The sequence below is a fragment of the Ambystoma mexicanum genome, chromosome 14, assembly GCF_040938575.1.
Source record: "Ambystoma mexicanum isolate Mex_15411 chromosome 14, UKY_AmexF1_1, whole genome shotgun sequence".
Taxonomy (NCBI): Eukaryota; Metazoa; Chordata; class Amphibia; order Caudata; family Ambystomatidae; genus Ambystoma; species Ambystoma mexicanum.
Window position 1 is genome coordinate 598,807,047 of NC_090940.1, and position 22,255 is coordinate 598,829,301.

At 47.8% G+C, this 22,255-nt stretch overlaps 1 protein-coding gene across 9 annotated transcripts in view; it reads left to right on the plus strand.

Moving 5' to 3' along the window:
• Positions 1 to 22,255, plus strand: part of UNC79 (unc-79 homolog, NALCN channel complex subunit) — a 538,994-nt gene that overhangs the window by 290,896 nt on the left and 225,843 nt on the right. For all 9 annotated transcript variants that reach the window (XM_069637971.1, XM_069637972.1, XM_069637973.1 and 6 more), the window contains one exon: positions 3,350 to 3,512. In XM_069637971.1, coding sequence (XP_069494072.1) covers positions 3,350 to 3,512 — 163 coding nt within the window. The remainder of the gene's footprint in view (positions 1 to 3,349; positions 3,513 to 22,255) is intronic.

The following is a 22,255-nucleotide window of genomic DNA, read 5'->3' on the forward strand; positions in this document are numbered from 1 at the left end:
CTATTGTCACAGCTCTTCACAGTGGCAGGACTCTGGCGTCTGGCTATAGAACAACGATGCATACAACTTGGCCAGGGCTGATTATTGTTGCCCGCTTTCTTTGGGGTGCCATACGCATTTTACCAGCGCGTTCCAGAGACTACAGACTACAGCTTGAAGTCTCCTCTTGATGCTGCCGAGTAAAACCCCCCCGCCCCCCATTTCACCCCCCTTGCGGCAGCTTCATTGGCTGCTCTTGGCGGAAGACATCAAGTTTACGGGTGGCTTGCTGGCATGTATGGTCTTCTGACTTTTAGTTCCCAAGTTCCTCATAGACGCGCTTACCACCTTTGACAGGCTCACCACTCAGCTAAGTAACATCCCCTCTTGGTAGTCCACTCACACTTTTAGAATGGAGAAAGAGCAACCCTTGTTCTCACCGGATGCCATCTTGTGCGGTGCAATTTTTCCCACACGTAAGGGATCATTATAATCCCAAGGCTTTTCGCTTTCCTAAATAGATAAAGACAAACATCTTTCTTCAGGCACGTTTTTTTGTGATCTCTGCGCTATAGTCCACTGTTGAGGGTGGGGGGGGGGTCTTAGCACTTTACTAGCATACTTTCAAAGTTACTTTCATTTTCCATTCTCAATTTTTTTTATATACATAATGTCAATAACATGGTACATATTTCCCAATCCAGTTCATGGGACTAATTCTTAGTCACAGATTACATAGTGGACAATTAACTGACCATGCACAAAATCAAAAACATATGCATCTGAGCTGGAACTACACTATAGAAGGGACTGCGCACACCTTGTTGCTATATCGTCCAATCTCGGGGCGGCCCTCTTATCAAGCATGTGTTCTCTACAAAAGATGAATCCCACAAAGGGCGTTCTTTTGTGCGAATGCATCAATGCAGCAGTAAGTATATTTGTCAAAACGCAGACGACAAAGCTGGGGAGGGGGGGCTGGTGAAACGCATGGCTTTGCAAGACGCTTTCTCTTTGTGTTTCTAGCCCTTTGGAGGACTAAACTTTGAGCTTTTTTGATTTACTGCCCAGAAAGCTTTTGAGTGTGATTCAACTTTTCAGTAAAATTGTAAATTACAGATCACCCTGAAATGCACAGCTATTTTATTTATTTCAAATGCTGTCCGGAATTTGACCCTTCGAAATGGCCTTTCCTGTTCATAACCATTCGTCGACTTATGTTTATGAGTAATGGAGGCTTCTTTTCTGTTGGGTGTTCGTACCACTGCCATCATCGTGAGATTTGTTTCACTGGCTCATACATGTACACCTAAATGTTCCCCCTTTAGGGTTCACATTGGCTGATCATCTCTTTAAGGTCTACATTTCTGATCACTGTGGATTCTGTCTTGCGTTCAAGTAAACACATGCGTTGATGATCACTGGGGAGTCTGTCTTCTGTTAGTAAAGGCATGCATTGATGATCACTGGGGATTCTGCCTTCTGTTAGTAAAGGCATGCATGGATGATCACTGGGTATTCTGCCTTCTGTTAGTAAACGCATGCATTGATGATCACTGAGGATTCTGCCTTCTTTTAGTAAAGGTATGCATTGATGATCACTGGGGATTCTGCCTTCTGTTAGTAAACGCATGCATTGATGATCACTGAGGATTCTGCCTTCTGTTAGTAAAGGCATGCATTGATGATCACTGAGGATTCTGCCTTCTGTTAGTAAAGGTATGCATTGATGATCACTGGGGATTCTGCCTTCTGTTAGTAAAGGTATGCATTGATGATCACTGGGGATTCTGCCTTCTGATAGTAAAGGCATGCGTTGATGATCACTGAGGATTCTGTCTTCTGTTAGTAAAGGCATGCGTTGAAGATCACTGAGTATTCTGTCTTCTGTTAGTAAAGGCATGCATTGATGATCACTGAGGATTCTGCCTTCTGTTAGTAAAGGCATGCATTGATGATCACTGAGGATTCTGCCTTCTGTTAGTAAAGACATGCAATGATGATCACTGGGGATTCTGTCTTTGTCAGTAAAGGTATGCATTGATGATCACTGAGGATTCTGCCCTCTGTTAGTAAAGACATGCAATGATGATCATTGAGGATTCTACCTTCTGTTAGTGAAGGCATGCATTGATGATCACTGAGGATTCTGCCTTCTGTTAGTAAAGGCATGCATTGATGATCACTGAGGATTCTGCCTTCTGTTAGTAAAGACATGCAATGATGATCATTGAGGATTCTGCCTTCTGTTAGTGAAGGCATGCATTGATAATCACTGGGGATTCTGTCTTTGTCAGTAAAGGTATGCATTGATGATCACTGAGGATTCTGCCCTCTGTTAGTAAAGACATGCAATGATGATCATTGAGGATTCTACCTTCTGTTAGTGAAGGCATGCATTGATAATCACTGGGGATTCTGTCTTTGTCAGTAAAGACCTGCATTGATGATCACTGGGGAGTCTGTCTTCTGTTAGAAAAGGCATGCATTGATGATCACTGGGGATTCTGTCTTTGTCAGTAAAGACCTGCATTGATGATCACTGGGGAGTCTGTCTTCCGTTAGAAAAGGCATGCATTGATGATCACTGAGGATTCTGCCTTCTGTTAGTAAAGGCATGCATTGATGATCACTGAGGATTCTGCCTTCTGTTAGTAAAGGCATGCATTGATGATCACTGAGGATTCTGCCTTCTGTTAGTAAAGACATGCATTGATGATCACTGGGGAGTCTGTCTTCTTTTATTAAAGGCATGCATTGATGATCACTGGGGAGTCTGTCAGTAAAGACCTGCATTGATGATCACTGGGGAGTCTGTCTTCTGTTAGAAAAGGCATGCATTGATGATCACTGGGGATTCTGTCTTTGTCAGTAAAGACCTTCATTGATGATCACTGGGGAGTCTGTCTTCTGTTAGAAAAGGCATGCATTGATGATTACTGAGGATTCTGCCTTCTGTTAGTAAAGGCATGCATTGATGATCACTGGGGAGTCTGTCTTCTGTTAGAAAAGGCATGCATTGATGATCACTGGGGATTCTGTCTTTGTCAGTAAAGACCTGCATTGATGATCACTGGGGAGTCTGTCTTCTGTTAGAAAAGGCATGCATTGATGATTACTGAGGATTCTGCCTTCTGTTAGTAAAGGCATGCATTGATGATCACTGAGGATTCTGCCTTCTGTTAGTAAAGGCATGCATTGATGATCACTGAGGATTCTGCCTTCTGTTAGTAAAGACATGCATTGATGATCACTGGGGAGTCTGTCTTCTTTTAGTAAAGGCATGCATTGATGATCACTGGGGAGTCTGTCAGTAAAGACATGCATTGATGATATCTTTGACATGCAATGTGCTTCACCTCTCGAGCAGTATCCCTACATGGATCCTGAGCTTGGCAAGATTATGCTGCACCTGATATACATCACTGTCAACACCCTGAACGCGCAATATCACAGCTGCAAGCCCCATGCCACTGCGGGCCCACTCTACAGCGACAACAGCAACATCAGTCGCTACAGCGAGAAAGAGAAAGGTATGTCCTGAGCAATCATGAAATATGCGATGCAATTTTGGGAACTTCTTCTTTGGGTTTGCATTACTAGAAATCAATGCGAGATGGTGGAATTAGTTTGTGAACAACATGCAATTACGTTTATTTTTCAAAATTCACTGGTACATGGTTGTATGACCTCTAGGCACTGTAAAGCAGGTCATCCTATGAATGCATGACTTTTCTGTGCAGTTGTTCTCTATCAATGTGAGTCTGTGGTGATTTACATTGTGTGTGTAAGAGATCTAAAATGGCCGCCGTCACTGCAGAAAGGGCTGCCGCTATTGCCTCATTGATTCCAAAGAATGGCGCCATCTTTGCCATTTGGAGATAAAACAACCATTCTCTATTGGAGTCATCGTTCTTTGCAGAAATTGTAATTGGAATGCATGAGGAGTTCTGGCACTAGTGCAGGAATTCAACCTGCCGGCCGGATTGCAATCAGAGGTAATCTGTGGACAGGGGTTTGGCACAGATTTCTATCAGTATCCATTAAGAAACGAATGCGGTTGTAAGTGTCCCTCTGCTGAGTTTGCCCTTCTACGGAGGATCATCTGTGGTTCTAACAAAATTACTTGCAGTGTTGCAACACTTTGTGAACCAAGCGAGAACGAAGACTGCAGGCCTGCAAAAGAGACTTCGATATACCAGGCTCACCTATAAAATTCCATCAAGACTGTCGCAGAGTCAGACATATGTCAGACAGATGTCTCTACCAGAGTAAGACGGTTAAAACAAGTGCCTAAAAGAATGAAATGACTTGGCTAGACTCAGCCACATGCCAGACATATCACTGACTGTGCCCCAGCATTACAGATATTTCATTGTAAAATATCTGCAATGAACCTCCTTGGCCTAGAAATACATACCTCAATGGCATTCCCTTTACTAACCTGCAAACTATGATTGGCAGATCCAGGCCTGCTTGCCATGTGATCCAGGCCTGTTTGACATGTGATTCAAGCCCAGATGTCCAGAGGTGGAGCTCTGCTTGACATGGCCTGCTTGACATGTGATCCAGGCCTGCTTGTCATGTGATCCGGGCCTGCTTGACATGTGATTCAAGCCCTGATCTACAGAGGCTGAGTTCTGCCTTACATGGCCTGCTTAACATGTGATCCGGGCCTGCTTGACATGCGATCCAGGCCTGCTTGACATGTGATTCGAGCCCAGATCTACAGAGGTTGAGGTCTGCTTGACATGGCCTGCTTGACATGTGATCCAGGCCTGCTTGACATGTGATTCGAGCCCAGATCTACAGAGGTGGAGGTCTGCTTGACATGGCCTGCTTGACATGTGATCCAGGCCTGCTTGACATGTGATCCAGGCCTGCTTGACATGTGATTCGAGCCCAGATCTACAGAGGTGGAGGTCTGCTTGACATGACCTGCTTGACATGTGATCCAGGCCTGCTTGACCTGTGATCCAGGCCTGCTTGACATGTGATTGTAGCCCAGACCTACAGAGGAGGAGGTCTGCCTGAAATGGCCTGCTTGACATGTGATCCAGGCCTGCTTGACATGTGATTGACTTTTGCCTAGATCCACAGAGGTGGAAGTCTGCCATGCAATGACAGCGTTTTTCACCGTAACGGCTCTTGCAGAAAGATGCAAGGTTAAGTCATTCCTCGCCCGATTGAAGCTTGTTACTTGCACATTCCTCACAAATATCTCCAGTAGGCACATTAACCTATAGCAGTATTTTCCTCAAGAGTTTAATGGGCTGTCTCATTGTGTTTACATTCACAGATGCATAATACTATATTTGTTCTTGCTACTGTGATAAACCAGGTGTCTCACCCACTAGTCCCCGGGGATCTCGCAGGTGGCCAGGGCACGGTCCCCGCCTTTGGGTCCAGACCCTGGGGTTGGACCAGTGTGGGTGGATCACCTGGGTGAGGGGTCCTCAATGAGTGAGAGTGGGACACTGGATGGTGAGACGCGGTATCCCTGTTTTCCCTGTAACACCTTTACCCCATCCTACTCGATGTGATATTTAGAAATGTTTTTACCCCTGACTCCCGTTTGCTGCACAAACACTTTTACATGGACAGCCCACTCTGGGAGAAAACAGACACACACCCCGAGCCGTGTACCTGACATGTCTCAATAGTATGGTCAGGCGAGGTCAGGCAATTGTTGACAATCATCCACACCTGACTTCCACTGCACTTTCCCACACAGATAAAAGGCGGAGCACGAGAGCACACTCAGAGCAAGGCAAAACACACAATGGTACAGCAGTTTGGAGTCAGCAGTTGAACGAGGGTAGAAAGACAGCCAGGCACAAGAGGTTCATGAGAGGGACAACATCCTTGACCTTTTTGGCAGGAAGCTGTTACTTTCAAGAAACCTTCAAGGCCGGAAACTGAAGTGGGAGAATGGAAAAACAGGCTCCCGTCCTTCCCCTCTCACGCCTGGCCTAAAGGATCACGGCCCAGGCACCCGCCACGAGAAGAGTTTGCCAGACGACCAAATACCCTGGTACAGGAACATACGGATGTGTCCATCTGCCTGCCCAGCAGCCCGCCCTGCCCATGCCGACACCTGCGGCACGGATCAACTAGACTAAAACCTACACGTCGTTAGAGATGCCATGACGACCTAGCCAACGGTCAGCACACCTGTGCAAATATACACACTGGACACTCCCGCACCAATCTACACGAAGAATATACTCAGTGCTATGACGTAGGCGACAGACATACTCACGGACGTGCATCTTTATTATTTTCCACATAGGCTCTCAAAATGCAGAAACGCAAGACGCATCATGAACTCATCTAAAGAGCTTGCTTACGCTTCTCCTAAACCCAGGTGCCATAATGAGAAATATAACGAAGACACGATACTGGTCATAAGACAATATGATACTATAATCTAAAGCGCCTGTGCACCAAACGGTTCTATCTATACACCAGGCCTAAGTAGGCCGCAAACAAGAGCTTCCATGGACTTTAAAAGAACAAGAGTCAGGTTGCTGATCCTGCAGAATGAACCCGGCGAAAGCAAACAGCCAAGGTCGCAATGTTGCAAACCCACATTCCGAAAGCAGACCATCAAGGCCACGATGTTGAAACCTCGCACGCCGCACACCAACGATAAAATCACACCTGCAAATTAAACCAGGCACACAGTGGAAAAACAATATTAATTGTGCAGAATTCTGCCTCAAACACGGTCCCACCTCACGTGACCAAGCCGAACCTGACAGGATGCCAAGCCCAGGAGGAAGAAGGCGTCTGGATTCCTCGTTACAAGACACAGGCAGATACAATTAAAAGGCTCAATGGACATCTGCAACAGTGGGAGTAGTCGGCCTTCCAGCTCATGAATAAGTCCTCACATTGTCTGCACGTACTCATAGTGAAACATTGTTGCAAATGACAGGTACACCGAGAGCTGGGAAAAGCGATGGTCCCAAGCTGGGAAGCTCGCGGGCGCACCAATCAGAACATGGGGCTCTTATCACTGACGCCATTAACATTAACCAATCATCAGGGGTCTTCATGTAACAATTCTCATGTATCTAATTGTAGGGACAACCCAGATATATCACCTGACTAACCCTTGTCCACTAATATTGTTCTCTATACGTATGCTATTCTAACCCTACCACTCGAGCAACCAATTAAGAGTGGCGATAGGTTTTTTGCTAACTTTCCAAGTTGACGCAAGTAGCGCGTCATACTAAGGTAAAAAGGGCCTGCGAGCCCCACGATTGTGTGTGTGTCAGGACGGACGCGTACGATCCTTGACCCATCCCTGCCGTTTTTGTCTAATAAACAGCAGAGTCACCTTGCTTCTTGCGTGTGTCTCATACTCTATCTCATCTGGGATATACGGGAGGAGTTGGGGCCTCCCTGCCCGGAGGTCTGCGGACGGCCCGGCCGACCCCGGCAGAATTTTCCCCCCGACAAGTTGGAGGCACTGCTGAGATCTGTTTAAGATCTGCCTTTTTATTTTTACTTTTTCCAGGCACTCCCGTTGCGAGGAGGCCCGGCGGCGCGGCCCCCTCTGCCGTTGCCCCCTTCTGAGGACTACAGGACCATCGCGGAGCTGCGAGAAGACCGGACAGCGCAATCCGGATATTGGCCCTCGGGAGCCGGTTGAGAAGTATCCCGCCCGCGGTTGGCGAGTGTCCAGACGTGGTCCAGACGAGGGGAGGTGACGAGCCGCTTGGAGGGGTGCACGCAGTCGAGCAGCCCCGCATCAAGAGAACTTGGTGAGCATGCCACGCACAACAAGCAATGTGAAATTGTGAGGGAGGGGGGAGGAATTAAATACGGGAGGGGGAGGTGTTGCACAGGTGCGCGGCGAAGGTTTGACAATTTAGTGTTGGCAATGGAATGAATGGTAGCCGAACAAGTGCGAGAGCAGTCGGCTACGTTACGCGAGAGAGGGGGGCGGAGCACGAAAACATCACGTGCGGCCGCTCGTAGAAACTGATTGGCCTAGGTCGCGAATACATGCAAGGGTGGGTGTGTGTGGTTTCCTACGATTTGGCATTTATTGATCAATGAGTAGATGAGGATCCCTATTGTTCGAGCAAGACACTCGATAGGTAGATGACGTTTCCCTGTAGGCGGTAGCTAGTTAGTTGCCCAATACGGAAGATAATTGGCTGGTTAAGCCCTCCTGTCGAGGGGCGTATCACACGCGAGGCGACGCAGTGTGCACAGTCCGATTATATTATTGATTTGATTACCTTGTTCCAGGAGTGACAGGAAGACAGCTGTAAGGTTAACGGGGGTAGATTGCAAGTGTATTTTGAACTTAAAGAATATATGAAGAACTTACCAGTAGCTCGAAGAGATCGGTGACGTCACCAGTAGGGCTTTCACAGGATATCGCGAGCACAAGGCATCTTCGTTTTGAGGGTGGTGGGGAAGAGAAGTGTGGTAAGGGAGTGGAAACGGAGATAAACGGTAAAGGAGTTGATCGGGGAAAGGCGAAACGGGGAACGTGGCTGCGCATGGAGAACGCCGGCCAAGGCAAGTGTAGAAGGGGGAGGAGCACGTGAAAATAGGACGACTGTATAAGAACGTCATAAGGGGTACGCAGCCGCAGGGGGCTACGTGCGCCTCGGCGGCAGGGGGCCGTAAGGGTGTTGTATAAAGAAAGAAAGACAGAAGAAAATATACAAATGTAAAATACTATATTTTTTATAATTTTCCTTAGCGGACTATCGTAAGTCCCCAAACTTACGGGGCCAGGTAACGATATAAGGCTGTATATTGTAAACTGCTAGTGAGATAAACTGCTACCAGATAGGGGAAGGGTAACAAGTGGAGCGCTACTATGTCATACGGGACAGGATCGGGAGGGTGGGGGAACACCCTCACTACCCCACTACAACACATATGCACAACACTGCCACCCCATAGGGAGAAACTGATTAAGAACAGCATAGAATGGACCCAGGGGACGGATAACAAAATGCTAACACCGTGGCCGCCTAATGGTAGCTTCGATCCATATGCCCAACATTCACTATTAAACCATCTGCACAATATATATATAGGGAAGAAGTTGGCAAACCACATGGAGGTGTTTAACTTATGGAGGATGTTCCAAGGGTCCCGACCAGGACCAAATGGAATGTTCACTATGGGGGAAATACCGGAAGAAAAAGAGATTAAGGAGGAAGGAGAGGATGGGAAAAAGGGGAGTGAGGACCCAAAGAACACGGGGAACAGAGGAGAGGGAGGAGAAAAGAATAATACATCAGATGAAATAAAAAAGGAACAGAGCAACGATATACCCCTAGCAAAGGGAGTGAAAACAGAGGGAGGGGGGTTGTACCCTTTAAGAGAATTAGGAGAAATAGAAAGAGGACAGTTAAGGGCGGCTGAGGGATACTCGAACCCGGCATACAGCCCTCCACCATATGTGGATCATAGGAAGATGCCAGCAGGGCAGGGGAGGACTGGAGAAGACCAGACTGCGGAAATAGGAAATGATGAGTGGGTAGCTGCACAGATATTATTAAAATTACGAGGTTCATTAACAGGAGAAGAGAAGGAGGTAGTAAAGAAAACAGACGAGGATAATGCCAGGGAGAGTGAAATGAGGGGGGAAGAGCTGTTAAGACAAAAGGAAGAGATTTTGGAGGAACGACTAGCAAAATTAAGGGATGAGCAGAATGAATTGATCAAGCAGCTCGAGAGGGAGGAGAGAGAGAGAGCGAGGAAAAGGAAAGAAGGTAAGAACGAATTGGAAAAAATAAGGGAACGAAATGAGGAGCAAAGGAGAGAAGCTGAAAGGGTAAAAGCAGCAGCAGAAAGGGTATCAAGAGTAGTGCTGCGAGAAAAGAAAAGGGAAGAAGAAGAAAAAGAAAAGGAAATGGCAATGTGGAAGAGGAGGTTACTGTTAAGGCGGATTTCTGAACTCTGTCCTGGTGGCGCAGAAGTTCAGAAGGCCAACCTAATTACTTGGAACAGGGTAACCTCTGGACGAGCCAGACCAATCAAGGTAGCGATCGCGGCGGTCAAGACTAGGTCTCAAGAGGGGTGAGGGTGACTGAAAGCCCGCAATGAGCACACAAAGCAAGAGCGCTTACAAACTACTCCAAACAGTTGTTATATCAAAAATATATTCACATTTATTTTAAGGCCTTTAAAATAATGACCGTAGCGAGAAAATCACAATATCACAATATTAAGCCAACACATACCATACCAATACAATATATATACAAATACGACAGTCGCAAGCGTTATATGCACGAAATGTGTAGTCCACTTGCAAGGGAAGGAAAACAGGCAGTGCGATACAATGCTTTAGACTCAGTTCGCCTTCAGAGGCACCTAACTAGATGGAAGTCCGAGCCCTGCGAAGAGTGGAGCCTTGTGCTCAAAGTACCTGCACACGCTGGTGCCAACGGGCAAAAGGAGAGTCTCTTCTAAGGAAATCAGGCAGTTCAGTTCAGTGCACAAATGAAGGAGAACAAGTTCCGCGACTCAAGCGCAGCCTCCACAGTGGGCAGAAGCAGAGCGCGAGTACGGCAAAAGGGTGCTGTTTTACACAGCGGGGAAAAGCAATGGGCTCCTGCAGGAGGGTGACCAGATCCTAGCTAAACTACTCACCGGTCCCCGATGCAAGCAGACCCAGGCTTCTCCGCGTCAGTTTCAGCAGCTGGCAGGTTCAGAAGAGCAGGGAACGCCTCGTCGTCGTGTTGAGTAAAAGGACGTCCCAATCGAAGAAACCTGCACAGTTTTGTCACCACAGCAGGGCAACGGAGCGGCCGTGTGTATCTGAGCCAAATGTACACTATTCACTTCAGACTTGGGAACGCCAAGTGTACTAAGCGTGTGAGAGTGACAAGGACTCGAAATACAACACAACCTGGCGGCGGTTACAGAGCAAGACTCCCTTGTAAGCTGGTCAGTCAACTGGATGGCCCAGAGACGCTTCCGAAGGCTTACTGGCAGGAGATGATGAAGTCGCCGAGAATAGCTGTTCCTGCTATTCCAAAGGTCGAAGCACCAGTACAGGCCTTCTGGTTCGATCAAAGGAGGAAAGGGTTTCACAGGACGACAGCAGTGCAAAGGAGGAGTCCTTCAGCGGGTCACCAGCGATTCCTCGGTCCAGCCTCTTGGTTGCAGGATACTTGGCTCCTGTATTCCTTCGTTCGTGAGAACTCAGGAGATCGACATGGTAGTGGTGTTTCCAGCCCCCTCTTATCCACGGTTCCCTTTGCGCCAAAACGGAGGGGAGCCAATGGGAGATCCGCTCATCAACACACACACCATTCGTGGACCAATCACGGACCACGGTGGTCCCAGGCATTCACACTACCCTAGACTCTCTGGCACCCAGGATGTGTATTGGGACCAGACATCCCAGCCCACATCCTGGAGGCACACAAAAGACATGTAGAAGCCTGCGAAAGCATCCGTGTTTCGCGGGAAAGTACATGCCCAAATAAGGAAGGCCCCGGGTCGCTCGACCTGGGGAAGGTGAAGGGAGCAAGACGGTCAGTGGACAGGACAAAGGAGCCTCGTGGTCTGGCCATTTTGGGAGCCAGGCCACCATTTTGGGTTCAGCGCGAAAAATGCGCTCAGAACGCCAAAAGGAGCTCAAAATACACAAAACGATCGCTGCCACCATTCCAGTCCCTGAATGACTTGCACCGATCAAATACAATCCTAAACGAGTATCTAGGGCCTGTAGAAGGCTAGAGACCCAAGAGAGCTGTAACTTAGCTTACAGTGCCCTCTTGTGTCATGTTGCACTAAAGCCGCAACATGATAAAAGAAACTACGGGAAACAGCGTTCCCCGGTATTGACTGTCTTAAGGGCATGTCAGTTTCCCCGTAAGAAAAGGAGCGAAAGCCCAGAGGAGTGCAGCAGAAGGCTGCACTTCTCTGGCAAAGTCAAGAACAAGGTGAAAAACAACAGCAAAAAGTTTAGGGGTTGCCACATGGTAGGAAAATTACCTACAATTACGAAATCTTTCCTAACACTCGCCCCTCCCAGACTATGGACAGGGGGAACTAATCCACCCCTGGATGAGTCTCTTGTTCAGGTCGGTTAAACATTCTGGACAACCCATCAGCATTGCTATGTTGGACACCTGGCCTATGCTCAATAGTGAAGTCGAAGCCTTGTAGACTTATGGACCACCTAAGCAACTTTGGATTCTCCCCCTTCATGTTCATTAGCCACTTTAACGGCTTATGGTCAGTTTGCACAGTGAAGTGGGTCCCATAGAGGTAGGGCCTCAGCTTCCTTAGGGCCCACACAACAGAGAAACATTCTTTCTCTACCGTGGACCATCTGAGCTCTCTGTCCTTAAGCTGGCGACTAATAAAACCGATAGGGTGTTCTTTACTCTTCTCATCTACTTGTGATAGTACAGCTCCTATCCCAGTGTCAGAGGCGTCCGTCTGCACGATAAAAGGTCTTTGATAATCAGGGGCCCTAAGGACAGGGGCCTGGCACAAGGAGTCTTTTAAGCCATTGAAGGCCTTCTCACACTCGTCGGTCCAAGTTACCTTCTTGGGTTTCTTCGGAGTTGTGAGGGCAGTCAGAGGAGCAGCTATGGTGCCATAGTCTGCCACAAAATTGCGGTAATACCCCGTGAGTCCTAAGAAGGCTCTCACTTGGGTTTTCGTAGTGGGGGTAGGCCAGTCTTGTACTGCTTGTACCTTACTGGGTAGAGGCTGTCTCCTCCCTCCACCTACTTCATGTCCAAGGTAAACCACTGAGCCTTGTCCATTTTGGTGAGGGGCCACTCGGACACCCTCAAAAGAGCTATCTGAAGGACTGCTTTGGAACAGGTCGGGGAGAGGTTCAGACTCCTCTTCCTCAACATCTGAAGCCAGTAGCAGTGCTGCGATTTCGACGCTTGGGACGAAAGCCTTCAGCCTATTCACGTGAAACACTTTTGGAGCCTGTTCAGGCCTTCCAATGTCCACTAAATAGTTAACCTCACCCAGGGGCTCCACCACTGGGTAAGGGCCTGACCATTTGTCCTGGAAAGCTCGAGGCCTTATGAGATTCATGATCAGGACTTGCTGACCAAGTGTAAAGTTGATGAGGGAAGCTTTCTGGTCGTACCAATGTTTCACCAGCGCTTGCCCTGCCTTCAATTTATCACTAGCCAAGCCCATAAGAAGTACCATCCGTTTTCTGAGCCCTAGCACATAATCAACTACGTTGGTAGTAACAGGGGGAGTGAGCACCTCCCATCCCTCCTTGACGATGGCTAAGGGTCCCCGTACGGGATGACCGAACAGAAGTTCGAAGGGGCTGAAGCCAACACCCTCCTGTGGTACCTCTCGGTAGGCAAACAGTAAGCATGAAACAAGAAGATCCCATTTTCTTCTCTGAGGCTCCTCCAGAGCCCCAATCATGCTCTTTATCGTCCTGTTGAAACACCCCCCCAGACCATTGGTCTGGGGGTGGTATGCAGAAGAGAACCTGTAGGTGACCCCACATTGTTTCCACATAGCCTGCCTATACTTCGACATAAAGTTGCTGCCATGATCCGACACAACTTCTTTAGGGAAGCCAACCCTAGTAAATATGCCGAGTAAAGCTTCTGCAACTGACTTGGCAGTTACAGTTTTCAATGGGATGGCCTCAGGATATCTGGTTGCATGGTCGACCAGCACCAGGATAAACCTATTGCCTGAGGATGTTTGCGGGTCAAGGGGACCAACGATGTCGATCCCTACCCTTTCAAATGGTACCCCCACAACTGGGAGCGGTACCAACGGAGCTTGGATTGTCGCGCCAACTTTACCAGACCACTGGCAGGAGGTACAACTCCTGCAGTGACTTTCTACTTGCACCCCCATCTTGGGCCAGTAGAAGTGCATGGATAACCTTTGCTTGGTCCTCTTCATACCAAGGTGACCAGCAAGGGGAACTTCATGCGCCAACTGCAGGAGGAAGGGCCTAACAGCAAGGGGAACCACCAACCTCCTATGGTCTCCTTCTGTAGACTCTGTGGGCTCGCTATACAGGAGTCCACCTTCCCAATAAATCCTATGCGTCCCAGGAGGTTCACCCTCAAGCTGGGAGCAGGCCTGTCTCCTTAGGCCTTCCAGAGATGGGCACTCACGTTGGCCTTTACTGAATTCGTCCCTATCAGGACCTCCTTCAACTAACAAGTCTTTTAGTTCAGGATGATCGTTGGGGTCAAATACTTCAGGCATCGCCACCTCCTCGTCAGGCCCGGGCGATTGACCAACTTCCTCCACCGCAGTGGTAGGCGAGCTCGGGGGAATATTCTCTTTCCCTCGTCTTGACTTGTCGACTCCTTTCGCCTTGGGTTTCCCCTTCGGCTGGGGCGGCGTATTGGACTTGGCCAATGCTGCCCGTGCTTGAGACCGTGTGTAGGGTCTTTCGGCAGTGTCTCCTACGAGCCCTAAAGCTCTGAGATCATTACCTAACAAGACCTTTCCCGGGACGTTTCTCTGAATGCTCACTGGAATCCTGACTGCTGTACCATTTAAAGTAAGATTTACAGGTATTACGGGAAACATACGGAGGGGGCCGTCAGCCAACTTAGTGGGCATCAGAGTAGCTCTGGCAACTTCCTCTGAGTCTACCAAGGTAGAATCCACTACAGTGCGACTGCACCCACTATCCCTAAGAGCTGGAGTATCCACTCCATTGATCAGCACACTGTCTTTAAAGTAGTGCTTGGTATTATCCGGAATCCTAGCATAAGCCTCTGCGACTTTAGGCTCCCAGGAACCCAGGGACACTAAAACTACCTCAGCCTCTATCCCGCTGGGAAATGAGTCTGAGGAGAAGGATGCTCCTGTAATCTCTTCTTCCTCGTAGGAGGAGAAGGCCAGATTAGCGGAGTGGACCCCCAAAGGTCTAACCTTACAACGGGGATCCCCCTTCACGTGGTCAGTTGCTCCACAAGCAAAACAAGATCCATTGGGTCTGTTTACATAGGGAGGCTTATTGTAACCAGAGTTCTGTTTCGGAGGCGGACCTCCACTACCCTGTGAGTTCTCTTGTGTCTTACCCTTATTTTTCTTTTTGTGGCCCTTATGAGAAGAAGATTTATCAGATTCTCCACCCTCCATATCTTTGGACTTTTTCCCTTCCTCCTGCTTACCAGGATGAGTTTTGTCCTTATGGGACACTCGATGTGACACCCATAAGTCGGCTGCAATGGCCAGCTTCTTAGGATCTATCTCCTTCGAATCGGCCAAATGCTGCTTAAGCTCCGGGGAAGAAGAAGCAAAAATGTGTTCCAGCATGACAAGATTTATCATGCCTTCGAAGGTAGAAACCTTATAACCTTCGACCCAGCCAGTTAAGTTTTTCAAGGATTCAGTGACATAAGATACCCAAGTACCACCTTTGTTTTTCCTATACTCTCTGAAACGTTTCAAATATTGGGCCGGAGTCTTCCCAAACTTTAAAATTAGAGTTTGCTTTAACATTGCGAAATCAGCTCGCTCAGCCTTCGACATTTCCATAATGGCACTACAGCCAGAATGGGGCAGTCTGCTGAGTAACCATGCAATCTTATCAGCATTGTCAACTTGTTGAACTTCGCATGCATACTCAAACGCATTCAGCCAGTCCATAATGTCATTCCTTTCCTCATACACACTGAGCAGATCTTTCGGAAACCGTTGATGAGAGGAGGCCCCAGACCCATGTCCAGGACCCTTGGACCCATTTGCAAACTGAAGCTTGGCCAGTTCCAACTGGTGATCCCTGTCTTTTTGTTTTTCTGCCTGTTCGATTTTCAGTTTAGCTATGCTGAATTCAAGCTCCTGCTGCCTAAACCGCAGCTCTTGCTTCTTGAATTCAAGCATAGCCTCCCCATCAGCACTGGCAGAGGAAACATTAGACATCACATCCTCCCTGTCCTTGTGGTCGCGATGGATCAGTGCAGCGGCAGAACCGTCAGTTCTACCAGTGAGAGCAGCCCCACCACCTTCTGCACTGTCCTCAGAAGTTATAGCGTCAAGCTGCGCTTCTTGCCACGCCACGATTCTTTGGATCATTTCCAATTTCGTGCCTTGAGAGGAAACACCTCTCTCCGCACACATCTTCTTCAATGTTTCTGATTTGGAAGCATTTAAAGTTAACAAGGTATTTGTTTCCATACTGTTAGATAGGACTATGGCCTTTTTAAAGTTATACTACAACAATTCACTACGTGTCCTGGTTGGAATAACCTGAAATGCCTTAGTTCGTGCGCAACACTGGATACCTTCGGTCGTATCCCACCGCTGTACACCAATTTGTTAAGACGGATTTCTGAACTCTGTCCTGGTGGCGCAGAAGTTCAGAAGGCCAACCTAATTACTTGGAACAGGGTAACCTCTGGAGGAGCCAGACCAATCAAGGTAGCGATCGCGGCGGTCAAGACTAGGTCTCAAGAGGGTGACTGAAAGCCTGCAATGAGCACACAAAGCAAGAGCGCTTACAAACTACTCCAAACAGTTGTTATATCAAAAATATATACACATTTATTTTAAGGCCTTTAAAATAATGACCGTAGCGAGAAAATCACAATATCACAATATTAAGCCAACACATACCATACCAATACAATATATATACAAATACGACAGTCGCAAGCGTTATATGCACGAAATGTGTAGTCCACCTGCAAGGGAAGGAAAACAGGCAGTGCGATACAATGCTTTAGACTCAGTTCGCCTTCAGAGGCACCTAACTAGATGGAAGTCCGAGCCCTGCGAAGAGTGGAGCCTTGTGCTCAAAGTACCTGCACACGCTGGTGCCAACGGGCAAAAGGAGAGTCTCTTCTAAGGAAATCAGGCAGTTCAGTTCAGTGCACAAATGAAGGAGAACAAGTTCCGCGACTCAAGCGCAGCCTCCACAGTGGGCAGAAGCAGAGCGCGAGTACGGCAAAAGGGTGCTGTTTTACACAGCGGGGAAAAGCAATGGGCTCCTGCAGGAGGGCGACCAGATCCTAGCTAAACTACTCACCGGTCCCCGATGCAAGCAGACCCAGGCTTCTCCGCGTCAGTTTCAGCAGCTGGCAGGTTCAGAAGAGCAGGGAACGCCTCGTCGTCGTGTTGAGTAAAAAGACGTCCCAATCGAAGAAACCTGCACAGTTTTGTCACCTCAGCAGGGCAACGGAGCGGCCGTGTGTATCTGAGCCAAATGTACACTACTCACTTCAGACTTGGGAACGCCAAGTGTACTAAGCGTGTGAGAGTGACAAGGACTCGAAATACAACACAACCTGGCGGCGGTTACAGAGCAAGACTCCCTTGTAAGCTGGTCAGTCAACTGGATGGCCCAGAGACGCTTCCGAAGGCTTACTGGCAGGAGATGATGAAGTCGCCGAGAATAGCTGTTCCTGCTATTCCAAAGGTCGAAGCACCAGTACAGGCCTTCTGGTTCGATCAAAGGAGGAAAGGGTTTCACAGGACGACAGCAGTGCAAAGGAGGAGTCCTTCAGCGGGTCACCAGCGATTCCTCGGTCCAGCCTCTTGGTTGCAGGATACTTGGCTCCTGTATTCCTTCGTTCGTGAGAACTCAGGAGATCGACATGGTAGTGGTGTTTCCAGCCCCCTCTTATCCACGGTTCCCTTCGCGCCAAAACGGAGGGGAGCCAATGGGAGATCCGCTCATCAACACACACACCATTCGTGGACCAATCACGGACCACGGTGGTCCCAGGCATTCACACTACCCTAGACTCTCTGGCACCCAGGATGTGTATTGGGACCAGACATCCCAGCCCACATCCTGGAGGCACACAAAAGACATGTAGAAGCCCCCGAAAGCATCCGTGTTTCGCGGGAAAGTACATGCCCAAATAAGGAAGGCCCCGGGTCGCTCGACCTGGGGAAGGTGAAGGGAGCAAGACGGTCAGTGGACAGGACAAAGGAGCCTCGTGGTCTGGCCATTTTGGGAGCCAGGCCACCATTTTGGGTTCAGCGCGAAAAATGCGCTCAGAACGCCAAAAGGAGCTCAAAATACACAAAACGATCGCTGCCACCATTCCAGTCCCTGAATGACTTGCACCGATCAAATACAATCCTAAACGAGTATCTAGGGCCTGTAGAAGGCTGGAGACCCAAGAGAGCTGTAACTTAGCTTACAGTGCCCTCTTGTGTCATGTTGCACTAAAGCCGCAACATGATAAAAGAAACTACGGGAAACAGCGTTCCCCGGTACTGACTGTCTTAAGGGCATGTCAGTTTCCCCGTAAGAAAAGGAGCGAAAGCCCAGAGGAGTGCCGCAGAAGGCTGCACTTCTCTGGCAAAGTCAAGAACAAGGTGAAAAACAACAGCAAAAAGTTTAGGGGTTGCCACATGGAAGGAAAATTACCTACAATTAGGAAATCTTTCCTAACAGTTACTATCAGAAACAACTAAGAAATACGAAGAAGGGAGGATGATAGAGAGTATAGTAGAAAGAGAAAGGGTGAAATGGGAAAGGAAGAAAGAGGATGAAAGAATATTGGAACAGATGAGCAGTGAAGTGATGGAGGAATTAAAAAGGAAAAGGGAGGAAAATAGTAGGGAGATGGAGGAGAGAAATGAAGGAGAAAGAGAAGATAGGAGAAGGGAGAGTGGAGCATGGGGGGATGTATATAGAAACACAGAAGTAGCAACAACATCAGCACAAAGGGGAGCGGTTGATAAAGGAGAAAAAGGAGAACTGGACCTAATAGACTTACAAACAGTAACGATCAAGGGGAAAAAGACCGAGTGGGGGGTGCCGTTTATGACTGACTTTTGTTGTGAGGAAGAAGAAGGAGTGGAGAAGGAAGGAAGAAACAGTGAAAGGGAAAGCTTAGACAAACTATACATCACCCGGACCAACACTGACTCACCATGGATCAGTAGGAGAAAGGATGAGCTGGAGAGAAGTGAGGAGGGAGAGAAAGGAATAGCGGAAAGACTGACACATGAGGCCGCACCATCCCCATCCCCATCACGCCCTCCCCCATCGCACCCTACATGCTCAACCACCTCACGCTCGTTACGCAAAATAAAACTTGCGCCCTTCACAGACGAACTGACACACTATGCATGTCGGCTTAGAGACCTCCCTAGTCGCAGGCAGGAAAGACGAATACACATGCCCACATTAAATACAGGAAATGATGGAGGAAGGGGAAAAGATGGAGAAGAAAGAGTTACGAGCAGGGGAAATACGGACGAAATTGAAGATGTAGAAGAAAGGGAAGAGGAGGAAGGGTGTGAGGACTCGATATTATGGAACACAAAGGGTGAAACGAGACATAACTTAATGCCACTTTTGGAGAGAGGAGGGGTTAGACCACAGTATGTCCCTTGGAAACATACCGATAAAGAAAATATAAAATGCAGGCTCCCATCATTAAGTGGAGGTGCGGGTAAGTGGATATATGAAATGGAAAAACACACCGCAGGACAGAAACTGACAGTAGGAGATGTAAAGGGCCTTTTAATATCAATATTAGGGGATAGAGCGGATGACATTTGGAAGAGAGCGGGATTCCATGGGGTAACAATAACAAACACATCGCATGATGGGGCACCATTCGCAAACTGCAGACATGCACTATGGCAGGCACTGAGGGTACAGTACCCAGACACATCAGACATAGGAGCAATTACCTCCCGCAAGATGCGTGAGAACGAAGATCCTGTTGATTATATCCAGGAAATACAAGAGAAGTGGCGCATGGAAACTAGAGAACAATGGGAAAAAACACCAGCAATATTTTACCATATACTAGTACAAGGGCTCCCAGAAGGAGTTCAGAAACAACTAAAGAAAGTAGTGGGAATGGAAGCAAAACCATGGCCAGAAATACAACTGACTATAGTACATCATTGCAGGACATGGCAAGGAAAAATGAAACAAAAGGAAGAGGACAGGAAAACGGAAGAGGCTAAACTAGTACAGAAAAAGCTTACTAAATACACAATGGAAGGGGCACTAATAACTACGCCTACAACAATGACCCAAAGCCCCACACAAGTAGTGGCTGCACAAGATTCCTCCCAAATACCACCTTCACAGACTATAACACAACAGGCGCCGCCAATCCAACCATACACGAATAACATGGGAGGAGGACATCCAATGGCAGGAGCTGGGTATTATAATTATAACAGGGGGAGAGGAGGAATTATGAGAGGGAGAGGATACGGATATAACACCCAACAGCAGGTGGGAGGACTTAGAAATTCCTACCCCACAGGGCAACCAGTATACCAGGACAACACAGGGAGCTTTCCATGGCAGAGTAGGGAACCACCGGTGTGTTGGAGTTGTGGACTATTAGGGCACATGTCACGCACGTGTAGAGTTAGACCAGGAACACCATCATGGAGTGAACAGGGACAACCAAGGCCCTCACAGGAACAGCAGGGCCTACAACAACAGCAGACGTTGCAACAGGGAAATGAACAACAACAACAAATAACACAACAACAGCCACAAACATATTCACTGCCACAACAACAGGTAGCGATGACACAACAACCCCAAGCACAACAAACACAACTGGGTAGGGTGACGGTTTTGGGACACAACCCTTACACAGGAAATGGCCAGTCGTTGTACCATCAAGAGGACAGCCCACAGACGGCCTTGGTGTGTCCCATCCTGTCAGTAACACCTAATAGTGCGGAGGAACCACGCATAGAGGTAACGATAGGTGACAAAAAATTATCATTCGTTGTTGACACCGGGGCGACCCGGTCTTGCATAAGGGAAGGTAAATTTAAGATGTCAGGCGAAGCCATGAACACCCAAGGACTCTCTGGGGCTAGAGGGTTGGTTCCCTTTACTGATAACATTCCCTTATCTATTGGAGATTATGATCTGTCAGTTCCACTTCTATATTATAGTGCCTCACCAGTAAATATACTGGGGAGAGACATAATGAACAGGTTGAATATGACGATCTCCTTTACTGAGGACGGCATAATTTGCTCTACTCCAGGGATTAACATGCTCACAGCACGACAGATTATGCAAGCATACTGCGGACAGACAGCGATTAGGGCGGAGCCAGTAGATGGCAAACTATTCCAGTATGGAACAGATATGGCAATTGCATGGATGGCAGGGATAGAAGGGAACATATGGAGGAGGCCAGCAGCCTATCTGTTCAGACCAGAAACACCTGTTAATGAACCAGAAGGAAAGGTGGTTCTAATGGACATTGAGAGCATTATTGCAACAGCTGATTACATTGCTGTACATGCCCAAGACAGAGAAGGAAGAGCATGGAGGGCCGTGACAGCATTAGCAGAAGGATGTAGGCTCACCCAGGTGTCAGATGAGGAGCTGTTCTCAGATGAAAAGGAGGAAGGTGAAATGGTGTTTATGATGAGTGTGGAAATATGGCTAAGAGTGGCTTACAAACAAGTAGCACAGAAAATTGCAATGGCACTTGAGGCACCCGCATGCACCCCAGTCCCCTTCTTTAAGGAGGATATGTCAAAGGTACCCAAATCATTGTGGACTACTAGCCCCTATGACGTGGGGTGCATAAAAAGTATAGGGGGAGTAAGGATAAAATTGAAAAAAGGTGCAATACTCCCCAGAGTAAAACAGTACCCACTATCAAAAGAGGCAGATGAGGGCATATATGAAACCATAACGGCCCATATAAATAATGGCATATTGGTCCCCTCAGAATCACCATGTAACACGGCTGTGTACCCAGTGCGCAAGGCTAAAGGGGGGTCTTGGCGCTTCATACAGGATCTCAGGCCATTGAACAACATAGTAGAAGCAGACTATCCCGTAGCAGCAAACCCGGCCACAATATTGTGTGGCATTCCAGCAGAAGCATCACGATTTACAGTGATCGACCTTAAAAATGCTTTTTTCTCAATACCATTACACCTAGAGTCACAAGATCTGACGAGCTTCACTTACAGAAACACAAAGTGGAAGCACACCAGATTGCCACAAGGGTATTGCGAATCACCCTCAATTTTCAATAGAGTAATACAGATGGATTTGGGTAACATTGAAGTGGAAAGCACAGTGTTGCAGTATGTGGATGACATAATAATTTGCAGTACAAACGAAAGAACATGCAGAGAGGACTCCTTAAAGATGTTGACAATATTGGCTGAAAAAGGTTACAAGGTAGACATGGAAAAGATACAGTACTGTCAAGAACAGGTACTTTACATTGGTCAGCTTATATCCCAACATGGAAGAAAGATTGCACCACAAAGAGCACAGGCCATTTCAAACACTCCAATGCCACAAACTGTGAGGGAACTGCAGCAGTTCCTGGGG